This window comes from Podarcis erhardii (genome assembly GCF_964252035.2).
Source record: "Podarcis erhardii genome assembly, chromosome: 2".
Lineage (NCBI taxonomy): Eukaryota > Metazoa > Chordata > Lepidosauria > Squamata > Lacertidae > Podarcis > Podarcis erhardii.
The window spans coordinates 125,768,423-125,783,846 of record NC_138498.1 but is presented as its reverse complement, the minus strand read 5'-3'; the positions used below and the strand labels follow the sequence as shown (position 1 = coordinate 125,783,846).

The following is a 15,424-nucleotide window of genomic DNA, read 5'->3' as shown; positions in this document are numbered from 1 at the left end:
CCCTCCCCAGCCAAGACGGGGCTCAGGGCGGCTAACACCAGATATAAAAACAACTGATTGAAATACAACTTAAAAACAAGATTAAGCACAACATTGAAATGCAGCCTCATTTCAGTAGAAACTCAAATCAGAAACTTTTTGAGGAGGAAAACGTCAAGTCTTCACCAAGGCCAGCTATCCAGACTGGTCCTACATAGGCCAGAAAAAATGCCAGGAATAAAGGAAGGAGTCCAGCCACCAAAGTTTATTGCGCAACAGGTTCAAAGAGGAATTTTGAACCCTGAGGATGGGGTGACAAAGACTTTTAAAACTTTCCCACCATATCCCAGAATACAGTTCGTACAGCATCATCGATACATCATTGCTACATCACTGACATGTCGCAAAAGGGGAGGGGTAGACAGGGGTTAAAGGGACGTGGGTGGCGCTGCGGGTTACTAGGACTTGCCGATCAGAAGGTCGGCGGTTCAAATCCCCATGACGGGATGAGCTCCCGTTGTTCAATCCCAGCTCCTGCCAACCTAGCAGTTCGAAAGCACGTCAAAGCGCAAGTAGATCAATAGGTACCACTCCGGCGGGAAGGTAAACAGTGTTTCCGTGCGCTGCTCTGGTTCGCCAGAAGCGGCTTAGTCATGCTGGCCACATGACCTGGAAGCCGTACGCCGGCTCCCACGGCCAATAAAGCGAGATGAGCGCTGCAACTCCAGAGTCAGCCATGACTGGACCTAATGGTCAGGGCTCCCTTTAGCTTTTAGACAGTGGTTACACTAGTTCAACCTTGCCAAACATTTCCAGACAAGTCCTTGGTACAAGATTAGCATAAGCAGACATGTCAGGGCAAGACCCAGGTTTAAGATGAGCACAGGCAAACACCTCTGAAGTCCCACCACCCAAAGTACAATAGAACTTCCTTTGCATGTCTGGCCCCTTGGCAAGTTTGGTGATGGGATTAGGCTTTCCTTGCCCAACAATCAGCTCAGCAATTGTCACCTCTGGGCACTTCCTGGGGTAGGAGGTGTGCTTGGGGAGGTGGTGGGGAAAAGAGGTTTTTTGAAGGGCAAAATAGTGTTGAAATGGAGAAAACTGGCAAAGGAGTTGATTTTATATTACTGTATTTTTCACTCCATAAGACGCGCCTGACCATACGATGCACCTAGCTTTTAGAGGGGGAAAGCAAGGAAAAAAATATTCTGCGCAGAGCATGTAAGCGGCTCTCGCTTTTCTTGCTTTAAACCCTTCCGTCCCTCATCCCGCTTCACTGAGAAGCCAGCAGAGCAAGAGCAAGAGCTGCGCGGCGCCTCTTCTTCTGGCTTCCCAGCAAAGCGGGATGAGGGACGGAAGGGAGCCCTTACAAGGGAGCGCTGAGCAGAGCCTGGCAGCGGCTCTTTCTGGCTTTTCCAGGAGGTGGGGGAAGGGACAGAGGGCAGCCCGTCAGTCCCTTCTCCCTCCTCAGGGAAAAGCCCCCAAGAGCTGCGCTCCCTTTAAAGAGCCGCGTGAAGCGTGTGTGTGGCTCTTGGGGGCTTTTCCGCGAGGAGGGAGAAGGGACTGACGGGCTGCCCTCCCGCCTGCATTTGCTCCATAAGACGCACACACATTTCCCCTTACTTTTTAGGAGGGGAAACGTGCGTCTTATGGAGTGAAATGCGGTATTTTTAAAGCCACGTAACTTCCCTGAGCTGTCAAGTCGAAAGGATACATTTATGCATAATATCTGTAACATTTAACAACTTTAAAGATGTGGGGCCCCCCCCTGTAATTTCCATAATAGGGGCGTAACAGGCTCCCAAGCTCTCTAAGGGACCCCTCTACCTTTCCCGGGGACCCACGGGGTGAAAACATCCAAAGCGGAACCCCTTTTTGGGGTTCCAAGTTCTGCGCTAGTTAGGCTCAAAAGAGGAGGTTGGAAGCTCAAACTGTGCTTTCAAAGGACTAGAAAACTTCCTTGGAAATCCCCTTTACCCTCTAAGCCCCGCCCCTGGTATCACAGGCTCCTCCCCTTAGCACCCAGGCCCCACCCAGTGCGCCCCAGAAATCTGAGCCTCGGGATACCTGCCTCTCTTCTCCCTTTGAGGATCCTGCCATGATAGATTCAGGCCCCTCAACCTAGAAGAGGGGGTCCGGGGTCTGGGGGGCTCTGACCAGGATTTGGGGGGTCAACGTGTCCTTTGCCCCCTTCTGCGTTTCAGGGCGACCCCGGCACCCCCGGAGGACCCGGCAAGGACGGCCCGGCTGGGCTGCGAGGCTTCCCCGGAGAGCGCGGCCTGCCTGGAACTGCCGTACGTACTTGGGGGGGGGGGCTCCTTCCATGGGGATGGCCTGGGAAAACGTAGCCTGGGTGCAGGGGGGGCACAGCGTTTTGCGTTGCAACCGTCCTGCCTGCTCTGGGGGCTGAGATTAAACTGCCAGGAACTAAATGTCTGTAGAAAAATACTCAAATCCTGCATTACAGGGTGTAGCCAGGATTTTTTTGGGGTTTTTTGGTGGGGGGGAAGAACCTCAGTTAGTTAAGGATTTTTATTGATTGGGGGGGGCAGTTGCTCCTCTCTCCCCCCTCTTGGCTACACCCACGGTGCAACAATATAAATCTAGTCAGTAAGAGCATAATAAGTTAAAAGTTAAAAACAAACTTGGGGTGGGGGTGGGGGGGGTCCTCTTCATTTGCCTGCGTGGGCCAGGCAGAATAGAAAGAATTTCAGCAAGTCTGTGAAAGTTGGCACGGAAAGGGCCCCCTGATTCTCCAGTGGCAGAGAGTTCCGCAGGTTAAGCACTGTCTGTGGGAGGAGATGCCAGGAAACAGGGACTTCTCTTCATATGTGGTGGGGATGCAAATATGTACAATTTTTTATTTTTATTTTTTTGTGAAAGGGTGTTTAAGGAGATGACAGAAATCACTGGGTTAAAGCTGACCAAAAGTCCAGAGGTAGTGTTATTATCAATTTACGATGGGACAGAAGGTTCACAGGCTAGGATTTATTGACAGCTGCAAAAATTATTATAGCCAGGAAGTGGAAGGGGCAAGGTGAATATAAAATGGAAGAATGGTATAAAGAGGTCTGGGATATAGCTATTAATGATAAATTAACATGTGCCATTAAGGTAAGATGGGGAATACACAGGAGGAATGGTTTTGAGGAGATACGGAAGGTGTTTGCAAAATTTGTACTGTTAAGATGGAAAGTTCCGGATGCTACAATGACTTAGGGCCAGGCTGTCTGAAAAACCGTATTCCTTCTTATTAGGCTGCCCAGGTTTTGAGATCTTTTTTTGGGGGGGGGGCTTTTCTTGGTCCCACCACCCTCCCAGGAATACTTGGGCAGGACAGGGCCTTCTTGGTGGTGGCTCTTCCCAAGCAACTTTGGAACTCCCTGCCTGGAGAACCCAGACTGGCTCCTGCCTTGTTGTTCTTCTGCTGGCAGCTGAAGGCTTTTTTATTCCCACACTTAAGGTGTGTTATTTTAGGCGGCCCCCAAAGCTTAAGTTTTGCAAATTTCTTCAGTGAGGGGTCTTAAAAATATGTTTTGGTGTGTAAGGCATTCAAATCTGCTATTATTTTTGCAACTGGGGAACATTAGATGAAGAAGCCCATAAACTGCTTTCGGGAAACCAAAGAATTTTACCTTCTGAAAATGTCAGGTGATGCTAAATAATAATTATTTATATTATATATTATTAAATAAAAAACCAATATTAATATATAATATAACTGCAAGTGCCTGGCAATAATTTTTAATGATTTTTATACAATTTTATACACGTTTTGCTTACCAAGCAAAACTGAGTAGCATTAACTTCACCAAAATACCTTTCGAATTCCCAAATTATGTTGCAACTTTTTAGCACCCCTCATTTTTTGAATGTGAGCATTGAAAAATTCACCACAGGCCTCTGGGATCTGGCCGGGTTTGTTTTCTGCTGTTTTTTAGGAAAGTGTATTTCAACAATGCTGTGCTGTTTATTTTTTTAGCAGGTTTGCTTTAATTCTATTAGAGTTTAATTAAACAATTACCTTTTGTATGCTTTTAGCTTTTTGTATTTTACCTGCCTTGAGTCCCAAATAGTATTATTTTGGTTTATTTGGTTTATGATTATTGCCATTATTCATTAAATTGCTTATACCCTTTTTAGATCCTTTTAGCTTCTTTACTGAAAAATAGAATTATATGGTTGCGTCTTGGGGTTGCGGTTCATAGCAAAAAAAGGCAAAATAAAACTCCACGTCGCCCTCTTCGTCAGCAACTTTAGAACAGAGGGACTCCCTGCCACTTGACCTGCACCTCCCGCACCACCTTGGCCCTGCTGCCAGCGCTGATCCTTCGTTTGCTCACCTGGCTGTTTATATTTTACTTAGCTGTGATTCCTGCTTCACAAGGGGGGGCGGGTTGGACTAGATGACCGCTAGGGTCCCTTCTAATTCTGCTTTTCTCTTATTCTGGCTTATTGGTGAGGTTGTGTAGCCCTTAGAAGTCTCTGCAACACTTCAAATGAATAAAAGGGGGATGGAAGAAGGACTGGACAAGGGGTGGGTGTTTTGTGCTTGTGTGTCTACTTGTCGGCCTGCCTCAAACTCTTCCCTCCAACCTTGCAGGGTGGGCCTGGACTGAAAGGCAACGAGGGACCCGCTGGACCCCCAGGACCCGCCGTGAGTGTTTCCTCCCCCCCCCCCCGGCCCTGACACACCGACCCAATGGACGCCCTGCAGCCACAATGCTGCCCTTCTCCTGGCACCTCCTGACGTGCCAATGGAGCTCTGCACATGCCCAAGAAACCATATTCACACCCATATCTATTAAGAATTTCAGTTCTTCCCCAGTTTCTCATCGCCCCCCCCCAGCTCTCCACATTCAGCTCTCCACATTTTGCAGCGATTTGTGTGCTTTTTTTAAAAAAAAAAGGTTATCATCACAAAAGGTTATCATCAGAGGAATTTTTGTCGCCGGCCTTTTCCCCCCAGCCTACAGAAGAGCACCTGCAATTAAAATAGAGAATAAGGAAGCCCACCGAAACATTTCAATAGTGGAGAGTCAAAGCAGGAGGGGAGGGGAATTTCTGTCTAAATGGGTCTGTCGTCGTCTCCATGTTGGATCTCGCGTTTGGCGAGAGCCTGCGTCAGCTTTGAGCATCCCACTGTGCTGGGGTAGTGCATTGTGGCTCCAGCAGAGGGTGCTCTGGGTACAAGCCCCTTTTCTCCTGCACTCAGCCTCCCTTCAGGATCAGGCCTAAGCACCCTCTTTTCATCTTGCCTTCCAGGGATCCCCAGGGGAAAGGGGGGGCCCAGGGCCAGGTGGCCCCATCGGACCCCCAGGAAGACCAGGCCCTCAAGGACCCGCTGGCTCGGCTGGGGAGAAAGGCGTGCCTGTGAGTAGGGCTGAAGGGGCAGGACTTATGGGTCTTCTCGGGAGGAAGGGAGGGTAGAGAAAAAGGCAAGCAGAGCGGGGAGAGGGGCAGGTGGTGGGGTACGGCAGAGGGGGCCCCCAAGTTTTTCTGGAGGGAGAGGGAGTGTAATAAGGACCCCTCAACACTCTCTGGATTCCTGGGTCACGTTGATTAGAATCCTAGAATTGTAGACTTGGAAGGGACCCCGAGGGGTCATCCAGCCCAACCCCCTTCAAGGCAAGAATTTGGTGGAAGAGACGCAGAAGCTGCAAGTGGCGCTTGGGGTCAAGAACTCTGAAGCACCCCTGGGAAAGGGGGGTGGGTGGTTGAGATTCCGGGGTGAGTCTTGGGGGCCCTCTCCCTCACTTTCTCTTTTCTTCCCCAGGGCGAGAAAGGTCCCATTGGCCCCGCAGGCCGCGATGGCGTCCAGGGCCCCGTCGGGCTGCCTGGCCCCGCAGGACCTCCGGGGGGCCCAGGTGAGGATGGGGACAAGGTAAGAGTCTGGAACGCGGCGTCTCCCCTGCCCATTGCCCCGGCCTCTGGGCTGGGCCTCCCCGGCTCACTCTCTCGTTCTCTCTCTCCTCAGGGCGAAGTGGGCGATCCTGGCCAGAAGGGCGGCAAAGGGGCAAAAGGAGAGCACGTAAGTTGGGGTCATCTTGAGACCTGTGGGGCAGGGCCACGAAATGCGTTGGGTGGGGCTCTTCCTCCCCTGCCTCTCCATCCATGCCATTCGCCTCTTTCTCTTCCTCTCTGCAGGGGCCACCGGGACCCCCTGGCCCACTGGGTCCTCTCGGGCAACCAGGAGCCGCAGTAAGTCCTCAAGTTCATTTTACCACCTTGTGTCTGGTGTCATTCAGGAATTTTAAGAATGCCCCCCCCCCAAAATCAGCACAGTTATGAAATGTTCAGTTGACCATATTGATTCGATATAGCGGCCAGTTTTATCTGAACAGAGGGTTGCCTCCAGCTAAATCTCCAAACTTTTGGAGGCAGCCACACTAGTTCAATAAGCTTCCCACCATACCCTGTCAAAAGCATTTTTCAGAAGAGCGGTTTTTTGAAACCGCCATGGGTATCTTTCAGAAGAAAAGGAAACTGGTTTAGTTGTGATTCCTGCATTATGTGTGTGGGGGGGGGTTCCAGCTTGGGTGACCCTTGGGTGCCCTTTCTATGATTCTTGTCTTTCACCCTTCAGGGCGCAGACGGAGAGCCTGGAGCGAGGGGCCCCCAAGGCCACTTTGGCGCAAAGGGGGATGAGGGAACCCGAGGGTTTAATGGCCCCCCAGGGCCCATCGGCCTGCAGGTATGCCCAGGGACACCCTGAAGGGAGGGTCACACCTCTGCCCCTCCCCCCGTCCAACCCTCCAACCTGCACCCAGTTCCCCACTTGGTCATTCAGCCCCCTGGGTGGCCTTAGACCAGTCACTCTCTCCCCACCTAACCCACCTCACAGGGCTGTTGTGGGGGTGAAACGGCGGGGGGGCGGACCATGTACTACCCCACCTCAAGCTCTGCAGAGGAATGAAGGCGGGAGAGAGATGTCATGATAAATAACCATGATTGATCCTGCCTCTTGACAGGGTCTGCCGGGACCATCTGGGGAAAAGGGGGAGACGGGCGATGTGGGGCCCATGGTAAGTGCTGCCTCCCTGCCCCTTCTCTCCCTCTCTCTCTCTGTTCCAAGGCACCCCAGTTTTGCTGTTTTTTCTCTATATTTTTATTTATACTTTTCAGATATATACATTTCACTGATTTTGCAATCATTTTGACATTTTAAAACTTGGCTTCCTTCCCCCTCTTCCTGCAGTTCCTTAAATTCATTTTTAATATCTTCTGCATGTCCAAATTCACTTAATTTACTAATTTATTTATCTTATTTAAATATATACTCTTATGTTACTGCAGGTTATTACAATAACCCTGTTTTTATCTGTTTACAAATAATCTGTAAATGTTCAATAAACCATTTCCGCTCTTTTATATAAAAAAAGTTTGTTATCTTGATTTCTTATTCTTCCGGTAAGTTTCGCCATTTCTTCATATCCCGTAAGTTTTTGTATCCTGGGACTTCTTCTTCTTTCCATTTCTGGGCAAGTAACATTCTTGCCACTGTAGTTGCACACATAAATAAGTTTCTCCACAATTTAGGTAGTTCTGTCCCTATACAGGCACCCCTAATTGTGGTGTTTTGGGGTTCCTGTTTCTAACTGCATTGCAGGTTTCCCACTGGGGTACTTGGTTGGCTCTTTGGCAACTAACCCAGCTGCCAAGCCCTTCTCGTCTTCCTGTGGAACCTCCAGGCCCAGAACCAGTCTATCTCGACTCCTAGGTTCTTTATAGCATTTGACCACTGTGAGGACAGGAAGGGGGCCTTGATGTTTTCTGTTGGGCCTGACCCAGCTGATTTGGAGCTCTTCGGCTATTTTTACGTACATAGCTGCCGGACGGCTGGGTAACTGCCTTGACCAGACGTGACTGACCTGTGGCCTGCAGGCCAGTGCTGCCCCATGGAAAGTGGCTTCTCAGCCGCTACAGCTTTACCCCTGATCAGATGCGGACATAAAAGATCCCCCTGCCTGCTCTTGACCGATGCCCATGGGCATCAGTCAGGGATGCTCCTGCCTTGTGGGGGTGGACTAGATGACCCTCGGGTCCCTTTATCATGCTGTGGTTCTATGATCTTATTGTGAAGACTAGAAGGGTGAGATTGGGGACTAAGCCCTCTGCCTACTCTTTAAGAGGTGAAACTGTGTGTCGCCCCTTTGAGTTTGGGAGCCTAAGAATAAGAAGAGGGCATCTTTTTCTGAATATTATGGAAATGAAAGCAAAGGGGCTCTCTTGCTCCCCTCCCTTTTCTGCCTGTCAAAAGCAGAGTGTTTGCTAAGAGCAGCACATTGGTCCTTGAGTCGGACCTGAGCATCAATGACCCACATAGTGGGGCTCGGGTGCTAATAATAAATACACTTCTCCATGCAGGGACCCCCAGGACCCCCCGGACCACGTGGCCCAGCCGGACCCTCTGGAGCAAATGTGAGTGTATTTCTCCTTCCACAACCCCCCACAACCGCTACACCACCACCGCCCATTAACTGATATTCAGTATGGGCTTCTAGTCTAACAATTTGGGGTCTCTTTTTCCTTCCCACACAGGGTCCCCAAGGCCCGCCAGGGGGCGTAGGAAACCTTGGTCCCCCAGGACAGAAGGTAAGTGGCTGGGAGACAGGACCCCTGGGTCCTCTGGGGAGGTGAGTTGGGAGTGGGGCCTGGGAGCCAGTATCCCTGTGTGTTCTGAAAAGCGAATCTGGCTTCCCTGGAGCAAGAAGGGAACGAGGAGGAAGCAGCTGGAGGGAATGACTCCTGGTTTCGGTTGTCTCTATACTAATGCGCAGAGCACGGGAAATGAACAAGATGAACATCCAACTGTACGATCCTATGATGCAATGAGTAGGGTCTCTGTGTGTTTTGGGGGATCTGGGGATGAGTTGGGTATTGATCTCCTCTTCCTGGTTCTTGGTTCTCTGGATGGCAGATGAGCTGTGAGTCTCTCAAACAGACTCTCCCCCCCCCCTTAGGGATCTCTCTCCCCAGATATTCACAATCCCCTTCGAATCCCCCCAATTGCCCCCGCTGCCTAATGAAAGCTCTCTTGAGCCTATTATGTTATATTCACTGTTCCCAAGTCTATTTGCAGTGAGGGGTGTGTCCTGGAGAGAACCTCAGGGGCCAGGTTGAGAGGTCTGGAGGGCCTGAGATTCAGAATGAGTATAAACACACACACTGGCTTGGAATATATGAAGAATGGAGGATGGGAAGAGCTTTGGATAGGACCAGACCCACACTGACACAGCCCTCAATATCCTTCTGTCGTTTCAGGGTGAGGCAGGAGAGCCAGGAGGTCCTGGAGTCCCTGGAGAACCTGGTGGCAAGGTAAGAGACCCCTCTCCCTCCCTCCTTACCTGCCCCATCCACCACCTCTGCCACCACCATTGCGACACCTGGCCTGCCCAGCACCCCTGATGGGATTGATTGACAGGAGTGAAACCCGCGTCCCGGTGAGGGACAGGGGAGAAGAGTTGGATTCTCTCCCCATTTGAAGGCAAACCACCTCACTTCCAACTGGAAGGGGGAGAAAATACCATCATTATTATTCAAATGGCAAAGCAAGCTCTGTGAGTTTGTGGAAATGGCAAAATTGACGGCAATCGTTAGAGGCCATTCAAATCAGAGAATAATTAAAGAGTAGAATGGAGTGAAGGAATACATGGAAAAATATGGTTCTGGAACTGGAATATTAATAGATAATGTGTAAAACGTGCAGGGGTAAGCAAGGAAATACAGTGGTGCCTCGCAAGACGAAAATAATCCGTTCCGCGAGTCTCTTTGTCTAGCGGTTTTTTCGTCTTGCGAAGCAACCCTATTAGCAGCTTAGCGGATTAGCACTATTAGCGGCTTAGCGGCTTAGAAAAAGGGGGGAAAGTGAAAAAAATCGCAAGACGTTTTCGTCTTGCAAAGCAAGCCCATAGGGAAATTCGTCTTGCGAAGCGCATCAAAAAACGGAAAACCCTTTCATCTAGCGGGTTTTTCGTCTTGCGAGGCATTCGTCTTGCGGGGCACCACTGTAATAAAAGAATCAATTGAATAATTATTAAACTACAACAACACAACAAGATGGAAGAAGTTTTAAAAATATTGAGATCACACATGGGTGAAGGGGAGTGGGGAATTTATAAAAATATCTAATAGTTCTAATTGTGTTGGATCTATATATAGCAAAGGGAAGTCTCTAGCAATTAGGTATAGTTTAATCTAGTCAGCTATGTAATAGGCTTATGCTACAAAACGAATATGGATTTTGAATTTGATGTTTGTAATTCCTTTTCGGTTTTGGAATAAAGTTAAAAAAAGTAAAAAAGTAAAAAATGAAATGTTGCGTTGCAACAAGGTGCCCCAACTAACACATCTACACGAGGGGGCAAAGATCAGTGCAAAACAACAGACAAAAACAGGCAATATTTAACTAAATAAAAAAATTGTCCAGTAGCCCCTTAGAGACCAACTAGGTATGTTCTGGGTAAAAGCTTTCGTGTGCAGGCACACTTCTTCAGATACCATCTTCTTCAGATACCAGCTGTGCATGCACACGAAAGCTTATACCCAGAACATACTTAGTTGGTCTCTAAGGGGCTACTTAGAGGGACATGGGTGGCCCTGTGGGTTAAACCACAGAGCCTAGGGCTTGCTGATCAGAAGGTCAGTGGTTTGAATCCCTGCGACGGGGTGAGCTCCCGTTGATTGGTCCCTGCTCCTGCCAACCTAGCAGTTCGAAAGCACGTCAAAGTGCAAGTAGATAAATAGGTACCACTCCAGCGGGAAGGTAAACGGCGTTTCTGTGCGCTGCTCTGGTTCGCCAGAAGCGGCTTAGTCCTGCTGGCCACATGACCTGGAAGCTGTACGCTGGCTCCGTCAGCCAATAAAGTGAGACGAGCGCCACAACCCCAGAGTCAGCCACGACTGGACCTAATGGTCAGGGCTCCCTTTACCTTTACCTTTAAGGGGCTACTGGACAATTTTTTTACTTATTTCAACTGCATCAGACCAACATGGCTACCTATCTGAATGGGCAATATTGTTATCAATTTGTTTAATTTGTGTCCTTCCCTTCCTCGCTTTGTGCCGGAGGAAGTCGCTTTGCCAAAATTTGCGGGTTAGGCACAAACGGCTTGCAAAAATGCCCGTGGGGGGAGAAATTTGTACTAAAATGCTGATGGGAAGGACTTTGAAAAAAAATGATAAATGTGGGGAAACGTGGGGAAGCAGGCTAAAGATTGGAGAAACGGGAAAACAAGAACTTGTACACTTGCCAGGCCCTGATCCAGGTTCACCATACAGAACTTTAATGTCTGACATTTTCCCTCCCGGCCCCCAAAATCCTTCATGGCCCTCCATAGACGCTCCCTTCCCACAGATGCAAACGACCCACTGCCTAACCTCAGTGCGACCACCTTTTCTCTCTGCCCCTATTCAAGACCCAAATTTAAGGGCTTGGTCGCTGGACCAGGCAAAAAAAATCCTTCTGGTGTCTCCTGCACTGGCCAATCCAGCCCCCCTGCCCTCCCCATGGACTGGAGTCCCCCTCCCTCCACACAGCCCCTGGCATTGGGAGGGTAGACTGCCCCTGGAGCTGGAAGCCATTTTGTCTCACCGCCATTCTTCTCCCTTCAGGGCCCACGGGGAGAAAGAGGAGAGAAAGGCGAGGCTGGAGCTGCTGGCGTCGCCGGGCCCCCTGGCGGGAAGGGCCCCCCTGGAGATGATGGCCCCAAAGGGAACCCTGTAAGTGGTACTGCAGAGAGAGAGTGGGGCGAGTCCTGCCTTGTCGGGGTTGGGCTAGATGACCCTCAGGGTCCCTTCCGACTCTACAATTCTGTGATTCTCTGTTTCTATCTCCACTTGATTCCATTCCATTCTTGGGGGGAAGTTCCTTAAAATCGGAAAGGGGGCTGTCGTCGAATGGGATGGAAAAGGTAAAACGAAGCCATGTGTCTGTTGGGAAGGAACAACTGGGCAACTGGGAGGGGGGCTTAATCTCTTTTTTTATTAAATCTATATTTATTAATTTAAAATAAATACATTTATGAGGAAACAGACGTACATACAAGTAAACAAACATACAATCAAACAAACAAATAACATGAAAAATCAAACAAACCACCACCCTATAAGATACAAGAAGATTAATATAATTATCATCCTATATACTCCTGATACTGAACGCAATTATAAAACTTACAGAGAATAAATTTAAAACTGACTTCCAATTAATCTCACTGTACTTTATCTATCCATTACTTTATACGGCACAGTTACATATTTCTTATATCGTTTCTTTTTACCTCCCTACAAACTTATATTTATACAATACAGGGATTAGCCTAATTCCATAGGTTTCCAAAGATTCTTTAAAGATTTTCCCAATCCTTATAGACTTTTTGTTTTGGTTGGCCTAATCTCTGTCTCTCACTTTTTTAGGGTCCAGTCGGTTTCCCTGGAGATCCAGGACCCCCTGGTGAAATGGGACCTCGGGTGAGTCATGAGACCCCTTTCCCTAGGAGCCCCCACGGAAGGGCCAGGATCTGACCCGGGGGCTGACCGTGACTTTGTTCCTCTCTTGCCAACAGGGCCAAGACGGGGCCAAAGGCGACCGGGGAGAAGATGGAGAGCCGGGAGAGGCGGTAAGCGCTCTAGGTCTGGCCGGAAAGAGGTTCCGGGTCATCTTCTGCTGGGTTTGGTTCCAGACATGATGCCTCCTGGGAGTCCACCCTCCTCTTTCCCCAACGGCGAAGGGTCTCCATCACCTTCTTGGCTTCCCAAGATGCCCTTCTTCCAGAGTCGTCTTCCCCTTCTTTGTCTTCTTCCCAATTCCACTACTCCTCCCCGCCCAGCGTGACCCCTTCTCTTTCTCCCCCTTCCAGGGCTCTCCAGGACCCACTGGTGAGAACGGACCCCCTGGCCCGCTTGGCAAGAGGGTGAGTGGAAAGGGAGGGGCCTGGTTGACCCACAAGCCTGTTCTCAAGAGGGTCCAGGCCCTTGGGCTTCGGGGGCCAGAGAGTGGGGTGCCCCTGTGCCTGGGGGCCAGCTTGGCATCTCTCTGAGCCCAGTGCCTCCCCTTCTCTCTCCACAGGGTCCAGCCGGTACCCCAGGCCCCGAAGGACGCCAAGGGGAGAAAGGTGCCAAGGTGAGTTACCTGGTCGCCAGGTAAATGGAAGGGGAAGCCGGACAGGCTTGGCTACCCTAAAGAAGAAACTATGGGATATCAGAGGGGTATCCAAGAGCCCACATAGAGTCTTTATGTAGGTTCCCTATTGTTAGGAGAAAATAACAGAGGCCAACCAGAGAATATTGAGAAGCAAAGCAGCTAGTAAGCCTGATCTTCATTGAACTGTTGCAACAGGGTGCTCCCCTCACACGCAGGAGAGGAGGAAGACACAGAACAAAGGTGCTCCTGCCCTTATATAGACATGTTAAATTCCCTACCCTGGAGCTCAAGACCACCCCTCCATACATCATACATACATCACAGAAAGGGCGGTCTACAGCAGAAATCTGAGTGTGTTGTTTATCTCCTGTTGTTGTTTATTTCCTGTTTAGCAGGTTACCTGTTCATGCTTACTTGATTGGATTTCCTGGGGAGCCTGGCCAGTCTTTTGTAATGTCAAATACTCAGTTCCTGAGCCAGGTCACAGGCTCACCCTATTCATACACAGACATACCCTTAAGACAGGATTGTGAAGGAAAAGACAATGGGGAGGCTTTCCCCTTTTCCTTGCAGAGAGAACATTTGGTCAGTTTGGGAATCAAAAATGGTTTCAGGTCGGTCTTCCTGTACTGATCTATGTACGTGCTTGGTCGGTACATTTATGAACATTTATTATATATCTATGACTTTAAAATTATTATCATAGAGCAGATTTTTGTTTACAACAGTGTGTGTGTGTGTGTGTGTGTGTGTGTGTGTGTGTGTTGGGGGCTTATACCTTTCTGTTTTCCATGAGCTCCTTTAATATTTGAATTTATTTGCCCTGCACTCTAAGGTCGCAGGGCAGGGGTTAGAACAACTGAAATATATTTTTACTGCTCTTTCATTTTTTAAAAAATAGATTTTGATTCCTGCATTGCATGACCCCTGGGGTTCCCCTCCAACTCCGCAGTTCCATGATTCTTAACCTCCCTCCCTCCAGGCTAATCCTACTCCCAAAACCCCTTCAAGGACTTGAATTTCCCCAGCCCCCTCCACGTCCTGGTCGCTTCTCTTTGGCACTCTGCAGGGCAGCACAATCCCAGTGCGCGTCTACTCAGGAGTAAGCCCCGGAGAGGCCCACGCAGAAGTAATTGCTAGGTGGCAGGATTGTGGCCTGAGGCTGGTCCTCCGCTTCCTCCTGGCCGCTGAGGGATTTGTAGCTGGTTTAGGATGGATCTCCCAGCGGCAATTAAAAAACAGAAAACAAAACCCTGAGCTGTAATTTCAAAAGATTACCGGGGCGATGGCTGCAAACCGCTTGGGGCTGCGAAAGAACAGAAATAAAATCCCCTGCCGAGATGAAGTTGGAGCCCTCCCTCGCTTGGGCCACCTTGATTATATATTTCATGGAAATGCAGGCTATAAATTCTCAAAACGGATAAACAGCAAAAGAGGGCTAGGAAACAGGGTGCTCTGTTTTTCTGAAACAGAACAACAAAGTTCTGGGATCTTTATCTAACTCTTAGGACAGCAACGCACCAACTCGCACACCTGACACCATCGCTAAACAGCTGTGGGAGACGGAGGTGTTTTGCTCTTCCCAGAAAGCACAACTCAAAAGCCCCACAAGGACCAGTTAGCTGTGACTGCACAGGGTTGGGATAGATGACTCTTGGGATTCCCTTCCAGCCCTACAATTCCGGATCTTCCCTCTCAGGACACAAAAATGTTTTTGTATATGTTGGAAGCTGCCCAGAGTGGCTGGGGTAAAATTATTATTATTATCATTGTCATCATCATCATCTCAATGTGCAAGAGTTGCGTTTGTTTACAAATCTGACAATCTGACGAGTTGCTTCAGGGACTTTGGTGCAGTTTCTTAAAAAACAATTATCATTTTGTTTTACGAATTTGTTCACATTCAAAATCACAAATAATAAAAAATTACACAAGATTCTTCTGAATCTCTGGACTTCCCTCCACGGGTTCTGTAATTAACCTTTCCAACTGCATATTGTAAATCACTCTAATTTGTCAGTTGTCCAAAGTCTATGTAACATTGCAAGAGTTATTTAAGACCTGCTATAGAGTCCAAATAAAAGGGATGGAGATGGCACTGTGGGTTAAACCACAGTGCCTAAGACTTGCCGATCAGAAGATTGGCGGTTCGAATCCCTGTGATGGGAGCTCGTTCCACCTTAAAAGGGAGCAGGCTTTGCGAGTCACAGTTCATTTAACATAAATGAAGTTTATGTTTTGTTATTGCTTTCGTTTCTCTCTCTGTGCCTGAACACGCAAGCAGGCAGTCATGTTTTT

General features: G+C 49.0%; 1 protein-coding gene across 1 annotated transcript in view; it reads left to right on the top strand.

Moving 5' to 3' along the window:
• The window catches only part of COL11A2 (collagen type XI alpha 2 chain), a 99,323-nt gene that overhangs the window by 69,594 nt on the left and 14,305 nt on the right, over positions 1–15,424 (top strand). The window contains exons 40-55 of the mRNA XM_081849104.1: positions 2,187–2,276; positions 4,586–4,639; positions 5,248–5,355; positions 5,759–5,866; positions 5,960–6,013; positions 6,130–6,183; positions 6,569–6,676; positions 6,954–7,007; positions 8,350–8,403; positions 8,524–8,577; positions 9,247–9,300; positions 11,596–11,703; positions 12,400–12,453; positions 12,549–12,602; positions 12,843–12,896; positions 13,052–13,105. Of these exons, the coding sequence (XP_081705230.1) occupies positions 2,187–2,276; positions 4,586–4,639; positions 5,248–5,355; positions 5,759–5,866; positions 5,960–6,013; positions 6,130–6,183; positions 6,569–6,676; positions 6,954–7,007; positions 8,350–8,403; positions 8,524–8,577; positions 9,247–9,300; positions 11,596–11,703; positions 12,400–12,453; positions 12,549–12,602; positions 12,843–12,896; positions 13,052–13,105 (1,116 nt within the window). The remainder of the gene's footprint in view (positions 1–2,186; positions 2,277–4,585; positions 4,640–5,247; positions 5,356–5,758; positions 5,867–5,959; positions 6,014–6,129; positions 6,184–6,568; positions 6,677–6,953; positions 7,008–8,349; positions 8,404–8,523; positions 8,578–9,246; positions 9,301–11,595; positions 11,704–12,399; positions 12,454–12,548; positions 12,603–12,842; positions 12,897–13,051; positions 13,106–15,424) is intronic.